This window comes from Phymastichus coffea, unplaced genomic scaffold, assembly GCF_024137745.1.
Source record: "Phymastichus coffea isolate CEN01 unplaced genomic scaffold, Cenicafe_Pcof_1.1 PCOF00005, whole genome shotgun sequence".
Lineage (NCBI taxonomy): Eukaryota > Metazoa > Arthropoda > Insecta > Hymenoptera > Eulophidae > Phymastichus > Phymastichus coffea.
The window spans coordinates 5,518,469-5,532,798 of record NW_026706816.1 but is presented as its reverse complement, the minus strand read 5'-3'; the positions used below and the strand labels follow the sequence as shown (position 1 = coordinate 5,532,798).

The following is a 14,330-nucleotide window of genomic DNA, read 5'->3' as shown; positions in this document are numbered from 1 at the left end:
CGCATGGATTAAACCGAAGTCAACGGTTTTCCGGAGTTGTCCCCGCGACCTTGCCAATGTCCGTTTTCGGAGACACGCGCCGAAAAAGGTATGATTTTTGCAGGGGACTTTTTTGTTCATTTTGTGGTCCTGTGTGATCGAGAGATTTATTTATTAATTTTTTTATTTATTAAACTTAAAGTTATCTTCAATATTTTGTAAAATTTTTCAATCAAAATTAATTAACAAGTCGCCGCCGCTTGTTTAGATATGGAGATCCCCTGACAGAGATTTTGACAGAGATACGAAATCGATGAAGAGTAACTCCAGGTTTTGCGATGGCTCCTCTACGCTTACTACCAGTAAAGGTTATGCTTCCGTACGAATTTCATTAATGATTTTTACACACACTTCATATCTACAAAATAATTAAAAAATCGGAATAAAAAAATCAACAAATAACAACAATGTTTTAATATATACAATCATCACTTCTTCAGATTTTATCCTAGATTTAATCTATAAAAATAAAAGACAAATGATTAATAGAATTTATACGATAAAAATACATTATTAAAAAGATTATATTTAATATTTTTATATCAAACTTCAATATTAATATTATTTCAAAACTTTAATAGCTTCCCATCAATCCATATATTTATTGGTCAATTACAACGTTACAAAAATTGGACAAACAAAGTAGTTGTTAAATGTACCCAATCTTACATTTAAAAATCACCACCGTGATGGTAAACGTAAAAGTGATAAATCCGATTATATATCGTTATCTCCTTGATTCCCATTCCAAAATTCACCACAAAAATCGAACTCATTCACCAAAATACCTTCAAAATTCACGTTAGCTTAGATGTACGCATTGAATTCATTAAAAACACTATCCAAAACCATATCATATTCGCACTTAACCATTGGAATTTCCATTTAAAAATTGTGTTCACTTTTCAAGGCTTATAAGAAAACTGTAGATTCGTCGTGTAGATTCGTCGTGTAGGTTCGTTGAAAAAACATCTTTACTTATTATAGGATTAAAATTTTTAGCATCTTTAAAAACGGTTTTAAAAGTTGTTAATATTACGAGGTATTTCATTACAAAATTTCGTTCAGAAAAGTCTTTCGACGGAACATACAATTGTTTATTTTCCCAAAGTTTAATTTCTCACGCAGACTTTTTTATGATATCATTGTATCAATTACATACGCATTCATACCATACATCTACTTTCATAATTATATGTATTTAAAGAGAGAGGTGTACCTGTTAAAAACATACACTTGAAAGCATGAGAGTGAAAGAGAAAGAGAGAGAGAGAGAGAAAATGAAGCTGTATCGATGGACGTACGAGCACGCATCGGCAAAGAGGAATGGAGAGAGAACATGGCAGTGAGAGTAACAGAGATAGATAGAGCGTATAGAGATATAGATAGAGATAGATAGAGATAGATAGAGATAGATAGATACAGCGTGTGATAGATAGAGAGAGAAGAATGAATGAAGTATACATATATACCAATAACAATTGTTATTCGTAAAGTAACATTTTCATTTCAACTTTTTTTTAAGATTCTTAATATCATCAAAATAATGTTGTTCGATTGTCCAAAAATTATAAACTAAATTCTCATTTGCGTACCGGTGAAATATTGCTTGTACTGAATAATTTCGAAATATTTTGCAATTATATATTTAAATTTGGAATAATAACAATTTGCATGTTTGAGTAATTTGCTGCAGTTAATGTTACATTTATACATATATCTAAAAGTTGAATCAAATGAGAGTTTTCATATTCTGACATTTTCCACTCCCATAACTGTTGTGTGATTATCTGAGAAAGTTTTTTCAAAATTTATTGGTTTATCTGTTATAAAGTACCATCCATTAATCGATTTTAACTGTACAACATACGATTCAATGCTATTTTTATATTACATAAGACACAATCTGAGAGATATTTTGTGCGCGTGAAATAGTTTATATTCACACCTAGTTTCATTACGAAAATTGAATCAAGATTTTTCACAGATAAAATATTTCTCTGTTGATTTACAAAGAATAATATTACTGTATTCTTTATCGTTTAATACAACATGATTATTATTTTCCAATAAAAGAAATTTATTTTTAATATTTAACCTCAACCTAAAATCTACTGCAATGTCCAGTTGCCATTTCTTTTCTATAATCTTGGTATATTTTCCTCATTTGAATATTATTCCTAAATTTGATGTGCTATTGATATCAAGTAACCTAACATCTCTTATCAATACAAAAATTAGTATAATGTTATTCATAATTTTTGTTACTGAAGATGAATATAAGAGCATTATTGGAATTTGAATATATGTATATTCAATGTAAGTATGTCAACATTAGTAACATCTAGAAATATTCTATGATAAGCATTTCCGTTTCATCAATAAGTTCTAATTTACACCAATGCCAGTTGAATATCTTTACTTGTAAAATGTCATGTTACTTATACCTCCTCTACTATAACTCTTTTACCTCACCTCTAATTCATCCGTCATCGAACCGCCTAGCGTTGGCCGTAATCGAGCTACCATACAATGCCATCAAGCTACTTACCAACGGCCGCTATCAAACCGTTATTTACACCTCCTCCTCTAGAACTCTTTTACCTCACCTATCCATCCGTTATCGAATCGCCTACCGCGGGTCGCTATCAAGTCGTCGAATAGCAACTACTGCTCCTGTTATCTGGTTGGCAGTTGACTAAAATTATCACACTCATCAGTATTCACATCGCCACATATAAAACGATTGAATTATAAAATTCAAAGTTACTTGTACCCATTCAACACACATTGAAAGAAAGGATTGTAACAAAGGTACATTATGTTGAGGAATCTGCCTTTCTATTTCTGCAATTTTTTTTGAAACAAAAAAATGTAAGAGCAGCCATAAATTTTTCTCTCGAGCTGAGCTTGTTACGCAATCAATTGCTTCAACCTCATATACTGAGCGATTTATCGTTGGAAATAGTGTTGATGTCAATTCAGATTCAACTTTTTGTTGGAATGATGTCAATAGCACCTTCAAAAATAAGATCTATACTGATTTAACAGCATTTCGGAATCAAGCCAAATAATTGTTTTTTGTCCAAATTGATGAAACACCGAAGAAACATAATTCTTTAAAAGTGTACATAATATTGTGCGCTGAATTTGCAAATATCAAGGAAGATTAAGAGTTGCTTGATGAAAAACACTGTAATAAAATGATATCTTTAATATATTCCAATACAAACTTGGATAATTATTATAGTGAAAAAATGATATAGCCTATTAGCATTAATATAGAAGAATTTGAAGAACAAGATTCTGTATTGTCTCTTTGTAAAATTTTATACTTAACTATTAATATCACTAAAGACAACTCATTGAACATCAATTCCTATATCGATTTACCGTTATTCATCACGAAAAAGCAAAGCTGCGTCAATGTGAAGAATAATGATAATCAATGTTTCAAATGATCTATGCTGTTAGCACTACACCTAGATAAGTAACATTTCCATCATGTCTCAATATATGCTAAACATGAACATAAATACAATTTTAAGAATATTACATATTCTGCAGATATGAGATAAATAGTTAAATTTGAAACATAAATTAATATCTCGATAAATGTTTACTATTTTAATTTGAAAAAGGAATCTATGAAACTTTACCGAAACATTTTACTGCTGATAAAATGGAAAAACATATCAATTTCCTTCTTTTAAAGGATGATTATGCTGATATAAGTACTGATGTTCATGAAAATCAGGTAGAGATCCTAATATACTTTATAAATTACTTTATATTTGGATAAAGCAATTGTCGCTATTGGATTATTATCAGTTGTCAACTCGCAAATGTAAGTTATATATATGTGATCAATGTCTACACTATTTCCTATCAAAACAAGAGTCAAAAACTGTAACTATATTTTTTCACAGTCTTAACAGATGTTTATTCATAAAAGAGATTGCTATCGAATTTCTAGGTCGAATGACTGTTATATCTCAAACAAAGGTAAGATACATTTCTTTTACTAAGTACGTTGAAAGTACTAATGTAAGTCTACGATTTCTTGTTACTTTATGATTATACTTTCATCTCTCGATAAACTCTCATTATACTTGGAGAAACATGATATTTTGGAACATCAGTTTCAAGAAATTAACCAGTACACGATGCAGCAGAATACTTTACGAATGCAGAAAGATGTGTTGTTCTATGATTATGTATCATCATTACAGAGACTAGAGGAGACAAGTCACCCACAAAAGCAAGACTTTTACAATGTATTTGCGATGCTAATACCAGTGATGAAGAGTACGTTCATGTACAAAACCTTTCAAGAATGTTTAATATTATAAATTTATTTAGATCTATATTTCAACACTGACGTTCTTGTATTGGCTAAAGTTTTAAAAAACTTCATAATCAATTGTCAAGCAGCATACCGTTTTAATCCTGCATATTATTACACTAGATTAAGTTAGAATGTAATGTTAAAATATAGAGGGGTGAGATTGAAAATTTTGACTGATATCGATATGTTCATACTTATTGAACGTGGTATTCGTAGTGGTCAATGTTGTAACAGATATGTCACAGCCAACAATCCATACGTCGAGAAAGATTATGATCCGCAAAAAGATAACAAGTATTTGATCTCTTTTAACGTCAACAATTTATGTGGATAGAGTATGATAGAATTTCTCCCACGAGATGGTTTTACTTGGTGTGATCCTCGTATTGACGACAATTTCACTTTCGATGTTTCTAAAGATTAATTTTTTGGATATATACTTGAAGTAGATTTAGAGTATTCCAAAAAAATTCATGATCTTCATGAAGTACTACATGAATATACATGAATCTACTGTTTTATCCAGAATACAAATCTGCTTCATATTCAAATCAAAAGAAGCTGATGACTGCTCTTGATGATAAGGAACATTATGGAATCCACTACAGAGCGCTTAAGCAAGCTTTGAACCATAGGTTACGACTAAAAAGAATTCATCGTGCTTTGAAGTTTGTTCAGAGTCCTTAGTTGAATATATAGATTTGAATAGCCAGATGAAGCAGGTAAAGAATTTTTTAATTTATTTAATAATCTAGAATATGGTAAGACGATACAGAACGACAACAAGCGTGTTGATATTAAACTGGTTAATAAATGGGAAAGAAGGTTTGGAGCAAAGGCTTTGATATGAAGACCCAATTTTCTTATCTATGATGTTTTCGATGAAAATCTAGCAGTAATACAACTATTGTGAACTGACATCATAGTTTATTCGTAATAATTGTTATTATATAATAACCTATATACGTTGGTTTTACAATATTAGTCGTGTCTAAAATTCTTACGTACCGTTTTCATTACGAATACATGCAGAGTGCTGTTGGTAGCGAGCATTGTAATTTATTGTATACTGACACTAACAGTCTTGTGTATGAAATAACCAATGTAAGTATGTATGATGTCATGCGTCGAGATATTCATGAGTTTGATACATTTAATTATGTTGAACGGAATCAGTTCAACGTCCTACGAGTACATAAGAACGTAGTGGGATTGATGAAAGACGAGAACAACGGAAAAATCATGCTAGAATTTTTTGAACTTCGCAGTAAAATGTATAGTATAATAGTGTAAAATAATAAACCAATAAAAAAGATAAAGGATCACAGGAGTTCTGTATTGAAAAGTACAATGAGATTTGATGATTATATCACTTATCTATATGAAAACGTGATTGAGACTCGTTTGCAAAAAAGCATTTGATTTCACAATCATTATCTTCTTGTTACCAGATACGCTTCCTTGGGGGTATTATGACATTACATTAATCGAGAGAGATAGGATAAATGCATAAATGCCGAACAATGCCGTTAAACCGCCACTGGAGGTTAGAGTGAAAAAGCCCTATAGCAGATAACGCAACAACCAACAGACTTCATCCATAAAACGTTCTTCACTAAGTAGCAGTCGTCTGTTAGTATTCGAAATCAACTTAATTTGAGAAAAAGACAACTACTCGAAATCAGATTCTTTAGTAAAATTTGATATAAGGATAACTTAATTCAAAAAGTAAATATAGCGAATACAAATATTTAGCAAACTATTACATGAAAATAAAAATTTTATATTACTTATTTCATTTTTTTTTACAGATGAATATTACAAGTTTGAATGTGGTTGTTAATGGCGACTTCCTTCCAAATACTAGCAAGGTATTTCTGGCAATAAGAGTGTCAATTTTGCTGGTTAAAAATTAAAGAATGTTAAACCAGATGAGTGATGCTGCCAATAAATTAAAGTTATTCATAATTTACTCAGGCAATAATTTTGTTCAATTCAATAATGCATAATTGTTAGTAAATTTATAGAATTGTGTGTTTTGTCAATAATAATGACTCGTTTATATTTACAAAAATGTTTATTTATTCTTTGTCAATAATACAATATTTTATCAAAAATTATTTTTATAAATCCAACTATTATGATATTGAATATTATTGATTATAGAATTTACAAATATCTGATTTTCACTCTTCTGATAACTTTTTCAACCAAATAAATATCAGATAGTTTAGTTTTTTGAAGTTCTTATTCATAGAAACCACCTAGAATAGATTCATTTTTTGTAGTCTTTCAAATAAAAAGTAGTTTATTGTCACCACACATACAATTGTGAACATTTCCGTAGAATCCATGCATATCCCTTTTCAAACATCTGATTTGCATTGCTAACTCTCACTTCGTCACCAACACTGTATTTGAGTCGCTTTTTCATATATTTTTGTGATACTCTGCGCAGTTACTTCAATAGGTTTCATATTTGTGGTTCTTTGTTTTCTATTATTGTAAACTTCAGGTAATATATCCATCCATATGTAATTACCAGGCAAACAAAACTTGTTCCACATCTCGCTTTTTAGTGTATGATTGAATCATTCACATAGGATGCTTTCAAACAACTATAAGTCTAATAGAGATTGATTTTATACTTTTTCATGAGCACTCTAAAGTTTGCATTGTAAAATTCCATGGTGCTATCTGTATGAAAATTCTTTGATACTTTATCTTTCTTTTATTAAAATGGATTTCATGGCTTCTACTACATGAGTATCAGATTTCCTTTTCACTGGTCCAATCCATGCATGCTTGGATTAATTGTCAATAACATAAAGTAAATAATTACAGCTATTATTCTATCTAGAATAAGACTGCATATCAACGAGATCAGTTTGCCATGTCTCGTCTATACTCTAAATGTGATAATTGTGTCTTGGATGACTCCATCTTTCTGGTTTGTGGAGCTCTTTCACTACTCTGTTCATCACCAAGTGTAATAATTCTTACCTCTTGAATATTTGATCTGATCTGTGGTAATTCAGCTTTGATGATCATATCCAAATTATCAAGATCACTTCTCAATCAACTGGTGGTGTTTGTCAAAGCTTAGATTTCTAACTGAACGATATTTTTTTTTTTTTTTTTTTTTTAATTTATAGCTTTATTAACTTCATCATATAATATTACATATATTATACAATAGTTATTTAGCTGTATACTAGAATTAATATTAATTTAAAAATTGTACAAAGTATGATAAGTTATATATTTATAGTATAAATAAATAAACTTTGCGAGTTTACATTTCTATTACTTTAGATCTTAATGTTACAATTTTTAATGAATCTATACACTATTTGGATAAAGTAATTATTAGGTTTATGTAAATAGCTTTTAATGTCAAATGGGGGGTATTGTTTGGCTTTAGTTAAAGATCTTATTAAACTCACTCTCTGCTTATCGTACAATGGACATTGCCATATTACATGGTTTAAGTCTTGTACTCCCCATTTGCATTCACATAGCTCATCATCGACGACTTTAATTTTAAAAAGTGATTCCTTAAGACTATTATGATTGCTTCGACAACGTAATATTGTTACTACAAAATCACGAGAAAATGAATGCTCAGAAAACCATGGTCGGGAGCTTTTATTACAATACAAGTCAAAGTAGATTTTACCTTTAGTTTTGCTTGATGTTTTAATGATATTATACGTCTCGTTATTTAATAATTGCTTAAAACGCTGCTTGAAGTCACTGTATGGAATACGTTTAACTAATGGAAGCCTTTCAGTAGCTTTTTTAGCGTGTTGATCAGCAAGTTCGTTGCCTGTGATTCCAACGTGTGCAGGTACCCAGTGTATCGTTATAATTGCTTTACCGTCCGATCTTTTGTAGAATGTTAAGTATTTACTTCTTATCTCTAAGAGATGGTAGTTAATGTCGACTTTATTTGTTGGGTTGTTTAGTGCTTGCACCAGGCTGAGCGAATCAGTGTATATATCGATGTTGTAGTTAATAAACTCTAGAGCTACTATAGTATATCCATGGCATCAAAGAGGGCTATACATTCGGCAGTAAAGATTGATGCATTATTAATGATATTTCTCGTTTTAACCACGTTTAACTCAGGAACGATACAGGCACTACCAACTGATTTACCAAATGCTGTTTTACTACCGTCAGTGAATATTTTAATTGTATTAGCCCTCGCGAAGGTACTATTAAACAGCTCGTCGGGTTTATCGCTTTTTTTGAGTTTATAACCATGCTGGGTAGTAGTATTGATGTGCGTTTTCATAATATCATAATCGTAGTTATATAAGCAAGCGTTATCTTGGGAATATATCAAGTGCTCAATACAAAGTATATTTTTTATGCATTCGTTTAACACAGTTGTTTTTTTCTTTCGGTCGGAGGTTATATCAATCGCATATTTGTTTATGGTTGTACGCGTAAGCGAGCGCTTGATGCTAAATGTCTTAAGTAAAAAATTTTTACATAATAACTTCGTCCTATGCTGTAATATTAATAATTTCGATTCATCAAGTAGGATATTAGTAGGCGTGCTCATCCTTGCACCTAGGGCCATTCTTATAGCTGCATACTGTATTCTTTCTAGTTTATCTTTTTTAGCTTTTTGTATAGGATAGTATATAAAAGAACCATATTCGATTATCGACCTTACAAAACTCTTATAAAATGTGATTAGTGTGTTGGGATGAGCACCCCACCAAACTCCTCTAAGAAATTTTACAATATTGATTGCTCTGCGTGTTTTTTCGTGAACATAACGCAAGTGTCTATCGAAGTTTAGTTCGTAATCAAAGTATAATCCAAGAAATTTAGCATGGCTTACTGATGATAAACGTACGTTATTTAGAACGATTTCGGTGTCACCAGGTAAATAATCTTGTTCATTGAAGTGTACGAAATTGGTTTTTTCTGGTTTGATGTCCAGACCAATCGCTCTTAGTCTTTGAGTAATAACAGCAAGTGAATTTTCCAAAATAGGTATAGCCGAATCGCAGTCATTCGTTTGAATATATAACACTACATCGTCTGCAAACTGTAAGTTTTTAATATTGATATCAAGATCTATGAATATACCAGCAACATAAAGAATATAAAAAAGTGGGCTTAAAACACCGCCTTGTGGAACACCTTTGTAACAATGTTTAGGTATGCTATCGTTAATATTCGAATAAATCAACCTATGTTTAGTGAGAAATTTAACAAATTTCATTATTTTGGCTGAACAACCGTTGTTTGCCAAAATAGATAATAATATTTGACTGTGTACTTCGTTAAAAGCATTACTTACGTCAAGGAAAACCGCAAGTACTTGTTCGTTATTTTTAAAGGCGTTATCAATATCAAGTTTGAATATGGTAAGATTGTCCATGCAGGACATCCCCTTTCTAAAGCCTGTTTGACTCGGTGGTAAGATATTTTGATTTTCGACCCACCATCTAATTCTATACGAAATCATTAATTCAAATATTTTGCAGATACATGAAGTTAGGGCTAGGGGGCGTAAGCCATTACCGTTTGGCTTATCAACGAAATGAATAAACGTTTGTATCCAGGTATCTGGGTAAACATCGTTTCGATATATTTCATTAAGAATGTCTAATAATAACAAGTGGTACTTGATTGGTAAATTATGCAAGATTTCATAATTGATACCGTCCATACCAGGAGCCGATTTGTCACCTCTCGATTGCAACGCAGTATTGAATTCAGTATAGCTAAAATATTCATCAAAAAACGGATTGTCGGTGGTGTCGAGAAGGGCTAAGGGGTCAGAGGAGATCCATTCAGGACACATATTGTGCAGTGCTGTTTCGATTAGTCTTGTTTTATGTAGAAATTCATCCATGCTCTGAGGGTTAACTTTAATACACTTATTTTTGAAAACTTTAGCTGTATTCCAAGTATAGTTCAAGTTGGTATACAGGTTTATTGATTCGGTGAATTTACGAAAGCATTCCTTTTTTTTAAATTTAAACGTTCTACTAGCAATTGCCCTAATTCTCTTATACTCGATTAGATCAGAAATGTTACTGGTATATTCCCACTTCTTATAAGCAGTCTGCCTAAGACGTTTTATTCTATCGCAGTCGGCATCCCACCAAGCAACCGGATTTCTATGATTTTTATTTTGGTGTCGTATATTTTTAGGAGTACATTTAGCTACAGTTTCTTTAATGGTTTTCGTAAATAACTCATACTTTTCTAGGGTAGATAGGTAGTCATACTCAGAATTCAAGAATTCTGCGTGTTTCTCTTCTAGTAATTCCGAACACTTATTCCAGTTGGTACGTTTTGATTGTATTTTAAAAGAAAGTTTGTAATAATTATATTTCTCTGCATCAAGCTCAATACCTATTGGAAAATGATCTAAACCACATTAACCTTTAAGAGATGCGCAATATTAATTGTGGAAAAGACCAGGTCAATATTTGATTTGGTGTTGTTGTTAGTGTTAGTGTGTGTAAACGTATTGTTGTTATGTAGAAACAAGTCTTGTTTTTCATATTGTTCTAATAATAATTCGCCATTGTCATCAGTATTAACGCAATTCCATGCTACATTATGTGAATTAAAGTCACCAATTAGAATACTTTTGCGGTTTATATTGACATTGTTCATTAGCAAATGCCATTCATATTCATTTAATTTTATATTCGGAGGTAAATAGCACGCAATAATTGAAATAGGTTCTTTAATGTTGGTGATCTCCATTCCACATATTTCAACATGATTGTTTACATTATTTATATTGTTAATTCTAGCATAATTATATGTGTTGCGTATCAAAAATACAATGCCGCCACCTGCTTTACCTACTCTGTCTCTCCTTAAAGTATGAAAACCAGAATACATGAATTTGTCGTTGTCTTGCAGCCATGATTCCACGCAAACTAATATATCAATATCTTGTAATATTTTAGCAATTTCTTCTTTTTTATTGCGAACACTTCGAGGATTCCAGTATAGTATTCTAATCTTAGTTGACATGGTAATGTTTGTATTACTACTCCCAATTTTAGTGTGCATATTATTTTGCCGTGAAACAAAGTGTCTAAATTAGTTGGGGATTGTAAGAATGTTAATCAATATTACTTTCTAAATCACTGTTTGTTATTGACTCTGTTTCATCGTCTTCTTCATCTATTTCCATATCTTGTAGGTGTGCCTTAAGATGTTTAGTAATAACAGTAAGTCTTCTTTTGATATTTCTGCCATTGATGTACGTGTGCACATCATTAAGCATGATAATTAGTGCTATTATATTTGTTGTGTTTTGTTCAGCTAGTGAATATACATCCTTATATTGACATTTGTAAGAGTCTTGAAGGAATTGACCTAGTTCTACAGATGTGAGAGGGTAAGTTTGTTTCGAAGTTACAGAGACATTAGTTAATGCTATGTCGATTCGTGATTGCAAATCAGCTGGCGGTTCCTTGGGAGTAACGAGCTTTTTTCTTTTTGGCTTTTGTTTGATTTTTTGTTTTGTATTATCTTCATCTTTAGACAGAGAGGTGGTGAGGCTTTCATTAGATTTAGACGTTACCGAAAGTTGTCTTTTAGCTAAGGTGTTACTAACAGTAGTCCTTTGGGTTGCAAACAGCTGTTAACCATTGAATTCAAGTTTTGTTTGTTGTTTAGTATTTAGCTCTGAGTCTTTTTCTGTTGTGTTTGGAGCTATAATATGACCATTATTTATGCCCGTCGTAATATCTGCTGATATCTGACTCAGTGCATCATCCCCGTACAAGTTTAGTGGGATGTTAGGCGTAGGAACGTTATCTTCAGTAGTTTTTTCTACTGCCTTCTTGCAATACGGAGCCGTATGTCCTTCCTCATTGCACCTAAAGCATTTGATCTTATCAGTAGATACATATATGTGGTGAAGCGAGTCGTCGTAGTTGAGTGTAAACTCGTTGGGGAGTTTGTTTATGTCCTTGGGATCAATGAATATTTGCCGACGAAAAATGAGAATGTGTGTGAATCCTACTTCAGAGAATCCCAGTTTAATCCAACTCATATTTGACTTAGGAGTAATGCCTTTTGCTTTCATAAGATCAATTATTACGTCATGGGGAATACTTGGATGTACGTTCGAAAAAATGACTCTTCTTGATTTAATGACGTATGGCCTCATTTTCAGTTTTTGATCACCGATGTCAATCGTGCCATTGCCTACACTAGTTAAAAGCTCAACTACACTTTCGCTATTAAAGTAGCAACAGAATCGATTTTGGGATATCTTGGAAGCGGCAACAATATTTGCAGGTGAAGTTTTGGTTGCTATAGCGCGTATGTATTCTTCCATTTCAATGCCTTCTAGAGTGTCTATAACGATGGCAGCACTCTTCTTGGGAAACAAGCTGTTGCTTACTGCTCTTGAAAACGGTTTCGTTGAATTTTTTCTTGTATTGGAGTCATTTATATCTGTGCTTTGAGAGTTATCTAGTCCTTTGCAGGGTTAGCGACATGGTTTGGGTGATGTTAGCAGTTTCCTTAGCTGGCGCAACGCCAGTCATTTTGTAAAATACCTTTTTTTTTTCAAAAGGTTATAATATATTATACTCAAGTGCTGATTATAACACTACATACGCAGCGGTAAGACCGCTACGTATATACGTAAACACACGAATGACTAATCGGAGCGAATAATAGACACGTCTTACTCGCACGACAGTTTGAACCGTACTGAACTGAACGATATGTTGTACAGTTTCTTAATTAAAAGTATTCTTAGACTGTCACAGTGGAGAAATATTTTCTAATCTTTTATTTTCCAAGCCAAAATTACGTTCTAACGATAATTTGAATTTTATACTAAATGGTCTTCAATGACTGTTGTTTTGATCTTCTTTTTTGAGTTTACATCCGAAAACGTCAATAGTGCATTAACGTTCAACGAACAAATTACTGAATTATAGATATATCATTAATATATACAGGATGCTTGAACAGTTTTGAGATAGCATGATAACTCGGCGGGAACGCATTATCGAAAAAAAAATGTTGCATAAAAAAATGATGGGATTATTTTACGACTATTCAATGACTTTGAATTTAACCTTAGGCTTAACCTGTAGCGGTCCTATCTATGAGATATTTTCGTATTTCATTGAATCACTGTAACCCGTTAAACTCATCAATCTGTTTACATCAATTAGCATATTAAACGGCGCGACCACACATATTACTTGATTGTCTTAGTACCAGAGTCAAATTTTATGACCACATAAGGAGTGTAATGTCACACACTTATAGATATAGATGTAATAGTTTTTGTTATTTGAATAAAATATGTTAATTAAGATTAATTTTGATTAAACAAAGCATTTTTTATATAGATTTTAGAACATACATTTGGATTATAATAATTCTAATTGCATTTACTTATTAAATTATGTTGAATTTTAATACGCAAAGTTAATTTGTTTATTACACTGTAAATATTAGAATGTAATTATTAGAAAAATGCAAATACTCTAATTTCATAATGAATATCTTAAAAACGTGAGTAAGAATTGGTTTCATTGATAACAGTTTAATTATAACTGTTATCAATAAATAAGTAATTATTAATTTATTTAAACATTAAGTTGTATATAGATCAAAAGCGTTAATCTTGTACATAATAATGACAGCTGTATAATTTATAAATCTTAATTAATTAATGTAGTAATTGCATTATAAGATTATAGAAAAAACCGTTACAAATATGAAAATTTATTATAAGTCAAATGTTGTTAAATAATTTGAGTATTTCTTTTCAGAAATTACTTCTACAGTTGATAAACTATTAATTTATGTAAAATTTTATTATTATTTTATTGTAAATTTTGTGATATTACATTAATTAACTTTATTAGTTAGTAACTTTTGATAAAATCATTTATGATAATTGTAAATCATACTA

General features: G+C 31.2%; 1 protein-coding gene across 3 annotated transcripts in view; it reads left to right on the top strand.

The window, feature by feature from the left end:
- LOC131667483 (NAD(+) hydrolase sarm1) overlaps positions 1-14,330 on the top strand; it is an 836,900-nt gene that overhangs the window by 759,780 nt on the left and 62,790 nt on the right. The window contains exon 8 of one of the 3 annotated variants that reach the window (XM_058940936.1): positions 5,839-5,879. The exons of the other annotated variants lie outside the window; for them this stretch is intronic. Within the exon in view, the coding sequence (XP_058796919.1) occupies positions 5,839-5,863 (25 nt within the window). The 3' untranslated portion in view covers positions 5,864-5,879. Of the gene's footprint in view, positions 1-5,838; positions 5,880-14,330 lie in introns of those variants that run through there. 3 annotated transcript variants of the gene reach the window in all.